Source organism: Delphinapterus leucas, chromosome 12 (genome assembly GCF_059928025.1).
Source record: "Delphinapterus leucas isolate spDelLeu-1000000601 "Yukka" chromosome 12, BTC_Dleu_Yukka2, whole genome shotgun sequence".
Taxonomy (NCBI): Eukaryota; Metazoa; Chordata; class Mammalia; order Artiodactyla; family Monodontidae; genus Delphinapterus; species Delphinapterus leucas.
In genome coordinates, this window is record NC_143140.1 from 46,543,817 (window position 1) to 46,560,581 (window position 16,765).

At 43.0% G+C, this 16,765-nt stretch overlaps 1 protein-coding gene across 1 annotated transcript in view; it reads left to right on the forward strand.

Moving 5' to 3' along the window:
* Positions 1-1,785: 1,785 nt before the first annotated feature.
* Positions 1,786-16,765, forward strand: part of ARMC2 (armadillo repeat containing 2) — a 101,772-nt gene continuing 86,792 nt past the window's right edge. Inside the window, exons 1-3 of the mRNA XM_022553950.3 lie at positions 1,786-2,064; positions 2,548-2,620; positions 10,699-10,870. Of these exons, the coding sequence (XP_022409658.1) occupies positions 1,847-2,064; positions 2,548-2,620; positions 10,699-10,870 (463 nt within the window). The 5' untranslated portion in view covers positions 1,786-1,846. The remainder of the gene's footprint in view (positions 2,065-2,547; positions 2,621-10,698; positions 10,871-16,765) is intronic.

The window sequence follows — 16,765 nt, forward strand, 5'->3', positions numbered from 1 at the left end:
AAGAAACTTGTTCATTGTACTGAGATGTCTTTTTTTCTTACTTCAGTGGGCCTTTTAAAAGCAAACCAGCAAACAAATTTGCCATGGACACTGAAGTTAGATGTTGTGGTTCTGAATTTGTATTATGATGCATCAAAAAATTATATATATATACACATATATATAGTGTGTATGAAACACTTTATATTTATTTTTAATAATATTGAATATTTTTTAGGAAAGAGGATATCATATCATATTAGAAGTAAATGTACCAGGCCTGCCACAGTTTTTGTTGATTGTTCTAATATACATAATTCCGGAGACCTTGCTTAAATTGGAACTCCTATATCAAAAATTCCTAGAATAGTGTTGCTTATCTAGTAATTTATTACTGTTTTACTTCAACACCTGGCCTTTCCATGTGAAAGGAACAGCATATTGTTTGCAGTTATCATATTCTTTTCCTCAAAAACTCTTATGGAGGGTAGAACTAAACAAATGTTCTTGTTGTCTGTTGTTAAGTAACACCTTAATGTATAGAATCATAATACAGTTAAGTCCTCTTTAGTTGTCTAAGGAATCACCTGTAGATTCTACTTACAAAAATGGTGTCTTTTTAGTTTCCTTGGGCATATGTCACAAAACTTTTTTCTTTTTCGCAGAAGTTATTCTAAAATTGGGCAACTGAGATATATGAATAATTTACAGACCTCAGTCTCCCTGGAGATACAACATTTTTTTTTAATGAACACTGAATGTACTGATTAGAATTAAGTTTTTAAAATCTCGACTATTTTAAAGTGTAGAGCTGTCAGAGGTGTGTTGCCAGGTTAGCCAGGCCTCCATGGGCACACGAGCGTAAAGAAGGATCTGCATTCTCATGGCCCTTATGCGTGACTTTAACTTTTTAACCGAGGGCGGTGGCCTGGGAAAGAATCATTTGATATCGATATTCGGTATTTATTCATGTAGGACATTATTTCAAATTGAAGGTGATTTGAATCAACTCATTCAAATATATCATAGGCAAATGTAAGGCTGAACCTTTCTCTGAGGCTACATTTATAAAAGCTACATTTTTAAAAATGTACATTTATGAAAGCTGATATAGTTTGGATAGAGGCCCCATCTGACTGACTTTAATCTTTTTTTTTTTTTTTTTTTGCGGTATGCGGGCCTCTCACTGTTGTGGCCTCTCCCGTTGCGGAGCACAGGCTCCGGACGCGCAGGCTCAACGGCCATGGCTCACGGGCCCAGCCGCTCTGCAGCATGTGGGATCTTCCCGGACCAGGGCACGAACCCGTGTCCCCTGCATCGGCAGGTGGACTCTCAACCACTGCGCCACCGGGGAAGCCCTAACTTTAATCTTATACTAGCATTTTATGTGGAAGGCAGTGGGAAAAAAAAGGGAAACTTCAGTTAAACATTTTAGCAGAACCCCTCTGCCCTGCCACCCAGTGTGTTTTTTATAGATTGGAGACTATGAGATGGTTTTCCCTTCCTGGGGTGTCTTCTTTCACGATTTATCCTCTTTCTCTCCAGGTTTAGCTTTCACTCTAGGTCTCTTCCCTGCACGTCATTTCCCTTAATCGCATGTATTCCCAAAAGCATCACTGTGCACGTCAACCTATTTTTTTGAAAGCTCTTTTCCCTTCCTGATCTTCTAAGTGTAACTGCGTGGTAGGTTTTTAATTAAAAGTTGTGATTTTTTTTTTCAAGTTTAATATACAGGAATGGTTTAAGTATGTATGGTTGGGTTTGAGCACTCCTTTTTAAATGACTGGATGAAAATAGTTGATATTTTGTACCCTATATTTGCAGGGTGTGGTGTCTACCTGAAGAACATTGCACTTTAAAAGGAAAGATGCTGTCTCCAAATGATAAAAAGTTAGAAAAGCTAGATCCGTTTTACCGACCTTCAGTGTCCGAGCAGAAGACTAGTGCAGAAATCATAAGTGAAGCACGAAATGCCTTAAGAACTGTTAGGACCCAAAGACCATTTACACCACGGGAAGACCAAAGAAAACTATTTGGACGTGCATCTTCAAGAACACCAGAAAATAGACCCCCATCTTCCTTCAGGTATTTAAAATTTCTCTTGCCTATACACTCAAGTATATATATGTATGAAGATGACGTTTTCCCTTAATTCTAGTTATAGATAGTTGCTTTTCTAAGTGTGACTTCTGCTAATTATACCTGTTATATCTGTTCAAGATTTCTAAAGATATTTCGAGACCTTGGGTCCAAGAAGTTGCTTTGGTTTGAAATGGTTAATAATGATTGTCATACCAACTTTATAAGTGATATGAACAAAGTTTTTTAAAAAATTACAGTATACATTCCTTCTTTTCATTATTCAATATTTACAATCCTCCTAAAAGCAAGAAAAGAGTTGTTAATGAAATGTTTAAAGTACTATGATTTTTAAAAATCGTTTCTTCCTTAAGGCTTATGCATTGAATGCTTTTACTTGTTTGGGGTCTAGAGTTAGCTAACATATACTAGAAATTTTAAAAAATGATTCTTTACAAACTAACACTTCTATTCTGTCTCCTATGCTAGCGTCCATGCATCCAGTTTTGAGTCCTCTGATTCCAGGCCCATCTTTGGCACACGTCTCAGTCCACTAGAGCTTGTGAGTACTTTATATTACCACGGGTGCTATGAAATGGCATTGGCCCTAGTACTTGGAATCAGCACTTCTATATGCTAAGAAAATGATCACATAGACCTAAATGTATTAATAATTTAATATGAAAGCAAATTCTTTTATACTTTTTCAAATATAATGGTTTGTATATAATGAAACACGTTTATTATTCACCTATAGTTTCATAACAAAGAGGAATTTTAGAGATATATAGTAACTTGGCAAACAGAAATGTTTCACAGTATCTTTTAAATTATGCATATGTATTTTATTTTCAGTAGTTACATATACAAATAAATTATAGATGCATGTACATAATCAAAGATTTGTTACCAAGAAAACCCTCCAGCAGTCTTCCATCCCCTTATTTTTCATTCTCCACTCCCCAGTGGCTCTCACTTTAAACTCTTTTGGCACATTCTTTTGGTATTTACATCCAAATTTTTAAATAATACAGTGTCTTGCCGCTCTCTGACTTAGGAGCTTGAGGAATTATCTAATGACTTCCTGCTAGGGAAGATGAAGATTTAACCCTTGTCTGTCTTCCCACACACCTCCTCACAACACATTCACCCTTTCTGTCCCCACTGCTACTCCCAGCATAGATATATCGTAATTTTGGTTAGATCCCTTGTCCCTGAGTGTGATTATATAAATTCTGTTTATAGCTGAGCCTTGAACTAGTGATGATTAATGATGATTACTTCTCCTTCCCTGCACCACTCTTTGTCTTCCCCGGTGTTAATAATTGCCTTGCTCTTTTAGTTTTGTATTATTATTGTTTCAACTCCAAACTCTTCTCCAGTGGCCTAAATTTCCTTCATATATTCAGACACATGAGGTATTGATTCATCTCCTTGGAGAACTTTTCACACTCCCTCCTGGACCACTTGCCCTGGGCATCTGCACACAGCTTGCTACTCCTTCCTGTGCTGGTTTTGTATTTCCTGTATCCCAAGTCCTCCTTTTTCTTGATTTACTCTTGTTTTAGCAGAGTACTCCCTCCAATACCTTCTTGAGAAAGGGTGTATGGGAAATGAATTATTTGAGACCTTGACTGCTGTTTTTTCTCTCTGGAAGTTTATAGGATTTTTTCTTTTTGTTCCCAGTGTTCTGAAATGTCCTGATGCTGAGCACTTTCAATGTGAAATCTTGTACCCTTCAGCTCTGGGAAATGTCCTTGAATCATTTTGATGTGTCTTCCCCTCTTTTCTGTTCTTTTTGCCCTTTCTGGAATTTATTATTCGGATATAGGATCCCCTGGACTGGCCCTTCAATGTTCTTATTTTCTCTTTTCTGGTTCTCATCATTTTTTGGATGAGGCTTTATCTTCTAATCCTTTTATTGAGTCCTTTTCATTTCTGCTATGATATTTTTAATTTCCTAAAGCTTTTCCCCCTCTAAATTATCTTTTTTTAAATATACAGTATTCTGTTCTTATTTAATGGTTGCCGCATCTTATCTCAGTATATTAATGGTAGTTTTGATTTTTTAATTGTTTTCTTCTTTTAAAATCTCTGTTGCTTTTGTGTATGTTGGGGGGAGGGCTTGAAAAAGAGAAATTTATTTTCTCACAGTTCTGAAGATTAGAAGTTCAAGATCAAGCTGGCAGCAGGGTTGATTTCTTCTCAGATCTTTCTCCTTGGCTTATAGATGGCCATCTTCTTCCTGTGTCGTCACATGGTCTGTCCTCTGTGTCTCTGTTGCAGTTTTATATTTGCCTTGGTCTCTCTTTTTTTCGTAAGAGACTCTCCTCTGATAGCTCACGCTGCTTGTTTGGCTGTTCTTATTTGAGAGTGGAAGCATGTGGAATGGATTGGTCAACCCACAGGTGATACCTACCCAAACCTACATTTAGGGGGATTTGGCTGGGCTGTGTTGTTTGTGAGACCCTCAATAGCAATATCTTTAGGGCTTTCCTTGTGGGCTGCTCAATGCTCTGTAGAATATCTCTTGGAGGATAAAGACTGGTTGCTAACTGTTGGGCTGCACCCTGCAGGCCTGCAACGCCTGCGCTTGCCCAGCTTTAAGACTGAAGAAAGAGCCCAGAGTCGGCAATAGAGACATCAATTATAGGGGGCAATTTCTCTGACTCATTAGTTACCAGGGGAACCAGCAGGGGTGCATGCCCTTCACTCCCCCTTTGATAAGCTATCAGGTGGAGATGTTCTGATCTAAAGACTAGAACAGTCACCAGCTGGGTCAGGGGCGAATATGTCGGAAGGTCAGTCATGTGAGTAGGGTTTAGGTGAAGCAGGTGCTGCTCATGCAGGGGCTGTACAGAGAGCAAGAGATGAGTCATTTTGAGTGGCCTGACCATACGTACACTGACTTCTAGGAGCCAGGAGGAAGAAGGTAGGAATGCCTAGCATTCAGTATGTAAATATTCAGTTAACATCTATGTTTACATTAAGTACCCTGACTCTTGACTGTGCCTGGTTAGCCTGATTCAGAGACCCTCTGTTTCATCCTCTCCGAAGAGCACACTCCCCATCTAATCCTGGGTTCAGTAGCCTGACTGCGTAGAGCTGGGAGGGAAGGAGTTACACAGACTTTCAACCAATTTTCCTTAGGCACCCCTGCCTTTATGCCCCTGCTACCGCAAGTACCTGGTGATACCAGTTCCTTAGACTTTCATGGAACTGGGGCGTCAGTCAAGCTGCTTCTCAATTTTTATTACTGTTTATGTGTGTGTATGTTTGTGTGTGCATATGTTTGGGGGCATTTTGGTTTTTGCGGTACGCGGGCCTCTCACTGTTGTGGCCTCTCCCGTTGCGGAGCACAGGCTCCGGATGTGCAGGTTCAGCGGCCACGGCTCACGGGCCCAGCCGCTGCGCGGCACGTAGGACCTTCCCGGACCAGGGCACGAACCCGTGTCCCCTGCATCGGCAGGCGGACTCTCAACCTCTGCGCCACCAGGGAAGCCCCGTATGTTTGTTTTTGATGAACTATTTTAAAGTAAGTTGTAGCCCTTATAAGACTTTTTCCACAAAAATTTAAGCATGCATCTCATATTAACAGGGACAGTCTCCTACACCACAATGCTATCATCACAGATCAGAAAATTAACATTACTCAGTAGTATCATTTAATGTATAGTCCATGACCAAATGACCCCGATTGTTTCAAAATGCATCATATATTCCCAAAGTACTCATCAAAATGCCTCTGTGAGGAAGATTATACTTGTTCTTATATTGCAGATGACAAAAATAAGATTCCAAAATAGGAAGCATGAACCAGTGTGCAATAAGTATTGTATTTTGTCAGCCATCGTTGACGTATGGCTTCTTGTACCTACAGCCTTGGAAACCACTTGGGTTTTGAGCCAGCAACAGCAAGAGGGCCCCCGGTTTAGCAGCCCAGTAGGTCTGACTTGCTGAAGAGTGGCTCTCCATTCTACATTTCTGTCGTTTGACTCCTATGCTTTGTTTTTAATATTGCTGTAATTTGGGGGGACTCACTCTTTCCTAAAAATCTAAATTTCTAGAGTTCACATGGTCCCTGTCAAAGTATAGTTCTTGGACTGCAGGATTAGGTGTTAGGCAAAGGTAATGTTGGCATTTGCCTCTGTTTAGGATCACTGCAGTTAAATTTCTTTACTGCGGAATGGTTGGGTGCTATGTGCAAACCAGGCTAAGAATAACTCCGTTGGTTTGAGTTTTTTTGTTAGAGTGGATTATTTAAGGGTCTCAGGTATATTTCGTTTTAAACCATAATTAAAGTTTGGAGCTCCCAGTCAAAAAAACCTGAAAGTGGCCTCATAACTACCTCCCCTTCCACCTTTTCTCCTCCTTTCCACTAGACCTTTTAAAGAACCCTTTGACTCTGGTGACCACTAAATTGACAAAGAGGGGAGATCAGGGGCAATGGGAGCCCAGGGAGAGGGAGGGAGGTAACGACCCCTAGAGGGTGGGGGAGGGGTAGTACATACTTAAGTCCCTTAAGGATGCAGGTGCTGAAAGAATTTGTGAAGACCTAAACAATTGAATTTCAGCACTTTTTGGATCTGGGACACTTTCTCAGGCTGGTTTGCCTTTTAATAGTTCCTCGTGCAGCAGTCAGGCAGGGAAGAGGGACCCATTCCAGCTCCTACATTTAACAAATCCTCTCAACTCTTTACACCTGTAGGCTGACAGCTCTCTCTGTCCCCTCCCCGCCCACCCCCTCCCCTTATCGGCCTGTGCTCCTCCCACAGCCTCCAGCAGGTGTGGGCTGCCTACACTTAGAAGCGCCCTGGGCTCCTGAGAATGACAGGAGAACTGACACTCCTGGTCCCGGCTCACCAGGGTTCCCGTTAGCACCTGTAATCTTATAAGTCAGGGGAAAGCACTGCAGTTTGCAGTCTGCCATGAGCATTTATATCCACCTTCTATGTAGGTGTGCCGTGCACAGCTTTCTCTTTCTCAGCAGCTCTCCCCCTTCCCACGACAGCTCTGAGACATGGGGCTGTTGTGTAGTGATAGTTATTTCCATTCTGCCACTCGGGTTAGTTAGCTGATGTTCCGATTTACAGGGTTGTATAAAGTAGGAAAAGAGATTGAGGAAATAGGAAGTTTTGTCTTTCATCATTATCATTGTCAAAACAGAGTTCTCCTTATGTTTCTGAAACTTACAAAGCCTAGTTATTTAAGCTCCAAGTATTTTTTTTTTTTTGGCTGCACCATGCGGCATGTGGGATCTTAGTTCCCCGACCAGGGATGGAACCTGTGCCCCCTGCAGTGGAAGCATGGAGTCTTAACCACTGGACCACCAGGGAAGTCCCCAGGTATTATTATTAATTAAACTTTTTATTGACATACTGAAAAGATACATCATAAGAGTACAGCTTGATAAATTTACGCAAACTCCGCAGACTCGGTAACCAGCATTGAAGAAGAAAGAAACAGGCCATTACCAGCGCCCCAGAAACCACCTTCCCAGGGTGACCACCGTCCTGACTTCCCACAGCATAGATTAGTTTCAGCCCGTTTTTGTGTTTTATAGGAACCAAGTTCCAAGTATTTGACAAGTAAAACAAAACTGAATATATTTTTTAAAAAAAGGGACTTAGAAGCCCATATATACCTTTGGACTAGGGGAGGTCCAGGGTAAGAAAGAGCAGAATGCCAATGTCAAAGCAGTGTTTTTTCTTTCACTGTTTCTGAAACGGAAGGGTGACATTACAGCAGTGAATCACATGCTGGGAGTGACAGAGGAGCCCAGAGGACCTGTGGAGAAAATCATAGTAATAGAAATGCACCTACAATTGCCACATCCAAAGAGGTCTGTGTGTGTGTGTGTGTGTGTGTGTGTGTGTGTGTGTGTGTGTGTTTTCTGTTGCCTTACAGATTAAATTACAGCAACTTTCTGAGATGGGAGGTCTTGGACCCCCTTTTCCAGTCCTCATGTAGAGTGGGACCCCACCTTCCCAGCTGGTGATCCGGAGGAGCCAGGTCAGAAGCTGGTCAGGGCCCACTGTGCTGGGATGAGAGTCAAGGCCAGCCAGACCCCTTAAGTATTCTAGGGGGTTTGTCTTCATTGATTGGGTTGTTCTATGAAAATAGTCTTTCAGTCTTCAAGGGACTCTAGCAGTTTCCTCTAACAGGACAGATCTTGAAATCTGACTTTTCCAGTACCTTGGTTATATGCCAGTCACTGGCTAGTATTATGACACAAAACTTGAGGGAGGTAAGGTTCTCAAGTGAAGATTTAAACCCACTTGTAACATTCTCTGAATTATAAAATGAAGTGAATTTTACAAGAAAAAATTTTTACTCTTGTGCTTCAAAAAAGCCATTTTGCTCCACAGAGTGAAAGAACATTTTGTAGAACCTGGCGTGATAGAAATTGATGGCTTGTTTCATTTTCCCTTGGAGAATTAAAAGTGCTTCACATGCATCACTTTATATTTTAAGTAGTCCAATGAGGTGTAGGTTTAAATGGGATACATAATTTAGTAAAGGTCCGTAGTAAAATGGAACTAATTTTTTATTATGCAAGCAATGACTAATTTTGCACTAGGAAAATAATGCCTTTTATCAAGGAGCAGTTAAGGGGATTTATCTTGCCATCCAGAGATAATTCGGTTATTCCCTTCTGGGTAAAAATTAGCATTGCAAAACCACATTTTCTATTTTATAAGATCGTTTACTTAGTACCCAAAACGTTTCTAATAGTTAGGGCATCTGTAAAAGCAGTCATTTACTTTGTCTGCATTATTATTATTTGGCAGACTTCTCGATCTTTGTTTCAGATGCAAGGTACCTGCAGAGTACAGATATTTTGAGATAAGAAAACCTTGAATCCACATTCAGTATTGAGAAGGTTATACTTATGTATTTCATCTTTCATAATTAAATGTAAAGCACTTATTTGCCTATATCATACTCTTAGATTTTTTTGTTGCTATTAGTTTCATGGCCTAAGTCACATTCTTATGAGTATTTTGCAACAAATTAAGGAGGCTGTAAAGTAAACCGACTCTTTATTAAACAAATATAACATAATTTATACAGATAGATGAGTGTTGTCTCCTTCAGAATAAACCCCTCTGAATTCGGGATCTTTTTTCCAGCAAGGTTGCCTCAGGATCTAGGGCCTTAGCTTTTGAGACTTAAAAGTAACTTGGAACCAAATCTGGTAAATACGTAAAGGGTGAGCAGCTTACCGAGATATGCTAGGGAGGGGGCTAGCATATCTTGAGTCTCCATAAGAAGACTTGTATATACATCAGTGTCCCTGCAAGAAGGGAACTGCTGTCTCCATTTGATAGCTGGGCAAGTTCAAAGAAGTAAATGGCCCACCCAAGTTCACATAACTAGTAAGTGGGTTTGATCTCAGAGTCATTTACTCTTCCTGTCTATTATGCTGATTATTTTATTTATGCTTTTTTAACTGTGTTTAGAAGAATGTATCTCTATAGTCATAAAACCGATTTTTTTTGGGTCTGGTTTATGAACCGTTTACAGATGTAAATGACCAAGAGGATATAAAAACTATTTTGAAAAATGTTACCGTTATTGAAATAAGCAGCTTCTTGAGAGGAGAACACTAATATAGATGTCTGTGTTCTATTAACGTATATGAGAAAATGAGTGAAATTCTGCGTCATATATGATAGAGGACCTCACCCACTTTTCTAAATTATCTGACTTGAATGTCACACTAAATTTTTAAAAAATTTGTTAGTTAACCTACTGGATTGAGAGTCACTCACTTCACACAGTATGTGAGTGACTTGAGGAACTTGAACTTGATTGCTTTTGGCTGGAGAGCCAGAAGCACTTGCTGCATAAGGTCGTGCTTTCACAGACAGATAATCTTGTTGCCTTGGGCCACCAGGCAACACTGAAAGTGGGAGTTTAGGCCCCTGTGAGGCTGCGGCCCCAGGTTGGGTTGGAGGCCACTGCCACCTGGAGGTTAGGCCAGAGGGTGCTCTGGGTGGCACAGTGCTTGGTGCAGGTGGTTTTAAGTCTTTAAGGAACTGGAATTTTGCTAGTAATGTCCCTTTTCTAAGGGTATCAGCCTAGAATTTTTGAGATGTAGCAAATAAAACATTTTCATATCATAAGTCCAAGACTACTTATTGCTCTTCTGCTTTGTGACTTTTTAATCTACATTATTAAAAAAATTTTATATCATTAAAAAGGTACTTCTGTCGAGTCCAAAATATATAAAGGTAGTATTTAAATTCCACACAGTTCTTGGCACATACGGGTGCCCAATAAATGTTTTCTGAGCTGAATCGAACACAAAAATTTACAAAGTATGTTGAATGTACTATACCATATTTTATAGTCTCTTGTAGAGATCTGTTTGCTGGCATGGGTAAACCATTTTTTTTCAAATACACTAAGCAGGACAGTAGAGTATTTCGTACAATATAATTGACAAAACAATAAAAAAGTGTTATATACCTAACACATTGAGTAAGGTGGGCCAATGAGACGGAGAACCAGGGGGCTGGGGAGAAGCCAGGCAGGAAGCCCTGTGCTCCTCTGGAAGTGTCAGGGCCAGCTCCGGGTGGTGAGTCTTATTCAAGACAAACTCATGCCAATCATTAAAAAAAAATCTCTTTCCAGAAACCAAAAACTCCAGCATCTCCTGCCACAGAAGAGGATCCCTGCCCTTCCTTTCCAAAACCCCCAGTGGACCCCACGAAGACTAGAAGGATAAGCAGTGCCCGGGCGCGCTTACTCAGGGCGGCCTCGCAGGGGGCTCTTCTGCCAGACATGACTCTTCCTTCTGCTCAGCGTAAGGCCACATAACATCCTTTAAAACCTGGGGGCAAGCATGTTTCTTGAGTTTGCACACAAGAGTTATTTTTATATCATGTTTTTCAAACTGCACATGATTTTTTATGTTAACTTCGTTAATCTTGTGCAAAAGCTGGTTAAGAAACATTTTATGGGTGTTTATTAAGGTTTTTTAAAAAAAAGTTACTTGGGGCTTCCCTGGTGGCGCAGTGGTTGGGGGTCCGCCTGCCGATGCAGGGGACGCGGGTTCGTGCCCCGGTCCGGGAAGATCCCACATGCTGCAGAGCGGCTGGGCCCATGAGCCATGGCCGCTGAGCCTGCACGTCCGGAGCCTGTGCTCCGCAACGGGAGACGCCACAACAGTGAGAGGCCTGTGTACCGCCAAAAAAAAAAAAAAAAAGAAAAGTTACTTGGTAGAAAAAGAATATTAGGATAAGTGTTCTTTAATGAATGCGTTTACCTATTGATATATTGGAAATCATTTCTAAATTAGACTTCAAAAAGTTGTTAATTTCATTAGGCATATTTAAGATTCATATAATGTACGCTAAGCTTAGGTCTTTGAAAATACCTTTCTGATCCCGTGTGAAAATGTAAGCACAGGTTGAATAGGGCTTATCCTGTGGCCACAGAAGTGCTGGCATGTATCTAAACCTGGAAACAGAGAAGCTAAAAACCTCACATCCTACGGAATGCCCCCAATAATTGGAATCACCCCCTGTCCAGGGCACACTAAGAGTTTTTCAAACTGTAGGAAATGTCCGATTAGTTGGATGACAATCGATTTAGTGGATCACACCAACATTTAAAACAATGAAGTAGAATAAAATAGAATGAAAAATGTCAGGGCATATTGCAGACAATAAATGTTAGTATGGCTTCAAGGACTTCAGTCACATACATGTGTGTTCAGGATCATATTACAAGTTTACTATACGTTATATTTATATTACAAATTTATCATTACTATATGTAGCCCCAAAAGTTAGAAATCCACTTTAACAGGGGCTGATAGAATTGGCCCTCCTTCAGTCAACAGGATAGATGAAGAGGAGGGATAGGTTTACACTCAGAGAGAGGAGATAATCTGAAGATGATCCCAAAAGTTACAAGCCACCACCTTAGGATCCTACTTGTTTGACATACAAGCCTTTTCTTTTAATTAGTCACCAACATTTAAATGTAGAAGATTTCATGGAAGAATCTAGATGTATAACTTTTTGTGAAAAATTGGAAGATCTCGCAACGCTGGGCCCGCTTTCTGTGCAGCCCCCATGGGGAGTGATTGAGCTGAGTAGCCCCCAGCCCCATTAGTCCGGGATATGATCTGCAGTCCCCATGTCTCCCCCGCCCACTGCACTCATTTTCCTGTCTGGTCCCTAATGATCCCTGATGCAGCTGAAGAGGTAGAATCAAGGAGAAAGGAAGAGACAGAGACAGCGCAGGGTGTGCATACCACACCTCGATGGCGTACGGAGTGTGTAATTAGGCAATCTGCTTTACCTTGATGTCCCAGTTTGTTTCTTTTCTAACAGTCAATCAGGTATTTATTGAGCCCCTACTAACTGCCAGGTGCCAGTCTAGGCCAACAGAGTCCTGCTCTCAAAGAGCTTGTGAGGGGAGACAGGCAATAAACTGGAAAGCCAAGAAGTAAGACAGCAGTTGGGTTCTGAGTGCTAAGAAGAAGGTGAGCTAGATGCTGGGCTAGGGGGTGACTGTGGCAGGAGGAATCGTGTCACCTCTGGAAGGTGTCTTTGAGGAGGTGGCCTCTGAGTTGAAATGTGAATAATGAGGAGAAGGCAGCCGGGTGGAAATCTGTAAACACAGTGCCCAGGCTGAAGCCGAGGCCGGAGATGGGCGCAGACTCGGCTGGTGGACCCCAAGGCCCATGTGGCTGGAAAGGGGAGGGAGCTGAGGACACAGGGCCCATTCAGGGCCGGGCCAGGGGGGACATGGCCAGGACTTTATTCTTTCTGCAGTGAAAAGCCAGGGCAGGGTTTGAGCAAGGGAGAGACATCATCTGATTTGTTTCTTAATAGTAGCTGCACGTTTAGACTCACCCGAGGGACTTTTCAGATGTTGCACCACCAGGGCCCCAGTCAGACCAGTTACATCAGAAAGAATTGGTACTTACGGGAGCTGAGTGCTTGCCAAGGTGAGAGGCAATGGGCTCGGGAGCCACGGTGCAGGGTGAGGTCAGACTCAGATAGGAACAGGGTCACTTCTTGTAAACAGGATGGCAGAGCTGGAGTGAGGGTTGCTGAGCTGTTGTTTATCAGATGTTTTTGCTTCTGAGCCTGAATGCCGCACACATTTAACTCTCAGTGGCTTCCATTTGAAAATCCTGCTGCTTGCTGAGCTGTTGCCATGTATGTGAAGGTGACAGGAGAGACAGATGTTTCCCCACCAGCCGAGGCATGTCTCTGTTTCTGTTCTTCCATCCACCCTGTTGGCAGTTGCCCCCTTCACCACTCCCATCATCCCTGGGGTCTGCGTCAGCACCCAGGAAACAGAGGCAGTAAAAAGTCATTGTCTTTTAAAAGCACACATCACCCAATTTAAAAAACCATTCTAATGCTCCAGCCTTGGACTCATTTTCCTTTGTACAGGAGCTCCCTGGGCTTATTTCAGAGTCCCTATTGTTTAGAAAAGGTATCCTTTGTTGGGTAACAGGCTATAAAGGCCTGTGGTGGAGACTGAGACAGAGAGAATGTCCCTGCCCCTGGTGTGAAGTCATTAGTAGCTGACACCTCCCCAGGCAGGGCTGGTTTGGTGCCGTGGCAGGTTTGGAATTCCTGTTTGAAGAAAGTGAAAGAAAAGATGTGTGTCGTCATGTTTGTAGGGCCAGCAGTTTAATCACTTGTGTTCAAATAGGGTTTTTGGCTGGAGGTGACCGTGTTGCTAACGTCCCCCTTACTCCAGCTGGACGGAGACCTCAGTGCAGGCTCCACCTTCTCACGATCTCTGTCATCTTAGCCACCACGGACAGGCTTCCTATGTGGGCTTCCTAAATATCCCCGGGTCTGTATTCTCCATCCCAACACTGCCCCACTGCTTTTATCACCTCTTGCCTTGTCCCTGGTCATCCAGCGCTCCTTTCCTGCTCCACCCTCCGCTCGCTGGGGGGCTGCGGGTGGGTCAGCACAAGGACCCTGGCCCTTGGAGCAGCCAGCAGAACGTGGGCACCAAGCGCCCACGCAGACATGGCTGTGAGCAGCAGCCTTGTCCCTTCATCCCAGTGGGCCATGAAAGATGATGGTTTTCTCTCCGTGTGCCATAAGGGACAAGAGGTCAGGAAGCAAATAAAAATTAGATTTGCATCATCTTCTTGCTGAAAACCTTTCAGAGGGCCCCCCATGCCTAAAGGAGAGCTTGCCAAACAGTTCCAGGGAACACTTTTGGCAAAAATATTAATAGCTTTTCCTTGGAGGAAGGGTCCTGTGCTCAATCTGTGCCTACTTCCCCTCCCTCTTGGAGAGCCACAGTGCACGTGAGCATGTTAAAGGGTGGGGAAGGCCATCTAGTAAAGTCACCTGTTTCATTTAAATTCAGCCCAGCATTTTACAAACCTACTTGACTGTGGAATCTGTCTTTTGGGGAACACAGTTTGGGAAACACCGACCTAGCACAGAAGTTGGCAAACTTCTTCTGTAAAGGGCCAGAGAGTGAATGTTTTAGACCTAGTGGGCCACAGAGTCTCTGTTCAACCTACTCAGCTCTGCCATTGCAGCAGACTGATTTATGGCTGCTAAAATTTGAATTTCATATAATTTTCACATGTTACAAAATATTGTTCTTTTGATTTCTTTTTTCTCAACCATTTAAAAATATAAAAGCCATTCTTAGCTTGCAGGCTATACAGAAACAGGCGGCAGGCCAGATTTGGTGGGGCTGCAGTTTGCTGACTCCTGGTCCAGGGGATGAAGTCTTCACTGTGCAGCGTGCATAGTTCTGCCCCAGCCTAACATTCCAGGCCCTTCTCGCCCCTCTCCTTTGCCTGCCTACACCCCCTGCCTCTGGTCTGCGCACCAGCAATATGGAACCCTTACAGTTCCCCACACCCATCCTGCTGTTTCATGCCTCATGCAGTCTGCTATATAATTTGCTGGACCCAGGCATAATGAGAATGTGGAGCTCTTTGTTCAGAAATTGTTTAGAATTTCAAGATGGCAACAGCAAATCATTAAACCAAGTTCAAGGCCCTTCTAAGCATGGGGTCCTGCTTGACTGTACAGCTTCGACACACTTGAAGCTGACTCTCACTCCAGACTTTTGTTCCCTTTTCTCAGAACTCTTTTTTGGCCTCCTATTAACCTTTTGGAATGCTTTTCAGGCTCCACCTTCTCTATGAATCTTTCCCTGACCAACTCCAACCCCTCAGGACTCCCCTGCTCTCTTACTCATCCTTACCTGGCGCAGGCCACACTGTACTGAATCTCTGTCTGGACGCATCTGCCTCTCTGTTTCCCCTACTAGACTGAACAACTTCAGTAGGAAAAGGGGTTTTCTCTATTTGAAGCCCGAGAGCATGAAACAGGGTGTAGTCTATAGTAAGTGCCAAAGAAAATATCTGTGAAACAGGACAGTTCCTACACGGTAAGGCTACTGGTTGTAGAATCCTTTTGAAGTGTACCATGATCTCTTACAAAATTAGTACAACGTGCTGCACATATTTTCCAGAGAGACCTAGAGCATCGTTACTCATGTTCAGTTGAATGGTGGACATCTAGCAGGAGTAAGAGTGAGCCCCAGGGCCACTCTTTTTTTTTTTTTTTTTTGCGGTACGCGGGCCTCTCACTGTTGTGGCCTCTCCCGCTGCGGGGCACAGGCTCCGGACGCGCAGGCTCAGTGGCCATGGCTCACGGGCTCAGCTGCTCCGCGGCATGTGGGATCTTCCCGGACCAGGGCACAAACCCATGTCCCCTGCATCGGCAGGCGGACTCTCAACCACTGTGCCACCAGGGAAGCTCCCCGGGGCCGCTCTTCGCTGTAGTAATAACTGACAGCTCGCTCCAGTAGATTGTGAAGACAGAGGGGCTGCAGCTCCTCCGTCCACAAGTAGGGTTGCATTTTTCCCTCTAGAACAGAAGCTCCATGGCGGCTGGGACTTCTCAGTTCACCACTGGACCACCAGCCCCTGCAACAGCATCTGGCACACGGCAGTGGATGCTTCATAAATATTTGTGGAGTGAAATAAACGAATACTAAAATATAGGGACAGGCTAACAATGCTTTGTAATCTAAAATGAAGTATGTGCTTTGTAATTCAGACCTAGAGATATTTAAGGTTGTCTGGTGCTGTGGAGAGAGCCCTGGACTAGAAGTCAGGATTCGTGGGTTCCATTAATAATAATGATCATAACTTCTGGGTTTTGAGTGTGGTATCACCACAGAAGTCACTTTACCAGGCCATTATCACTTGGGACCACTTGAGGAAGGGGAGAGAAGCTGAGTGAGCTGCCTGCGTCACACAGCCTGTACTTGACCCCAAGTCTGATGGAATGCCAAGCCCATGCTCTCCCCACCATACAGTCTCGGCTCTCCCCGAACCTGCTCTGTGACCTTAGACTGGTCACCTTACCTTTGGGTTCTCCATTTTCTCATCTGAAAAATGAAGGTTAGACTAGCCAATCTCTAAGGTTCCTTTCTGTTGTAAAATTCAGTGTTTGGAAAGCACGGAACTTAGAGGAGCAGACAAGGTGGATTTGTTATTGTTGGTTTTTATTGGTTTGATGGTTCAAGTGCAGAAAAGGAAACCCTGAGTCATTTTGGAAAAGCTTGCAAAACTATTTCTCTATATGAAGCTCATCCCTCTTGCCCCTTTGAAAAACATATTTTATCATGGACTAGAGTATAGTAGCAGCATCGTGGGTAAGCTATTCCTAATGTCAAT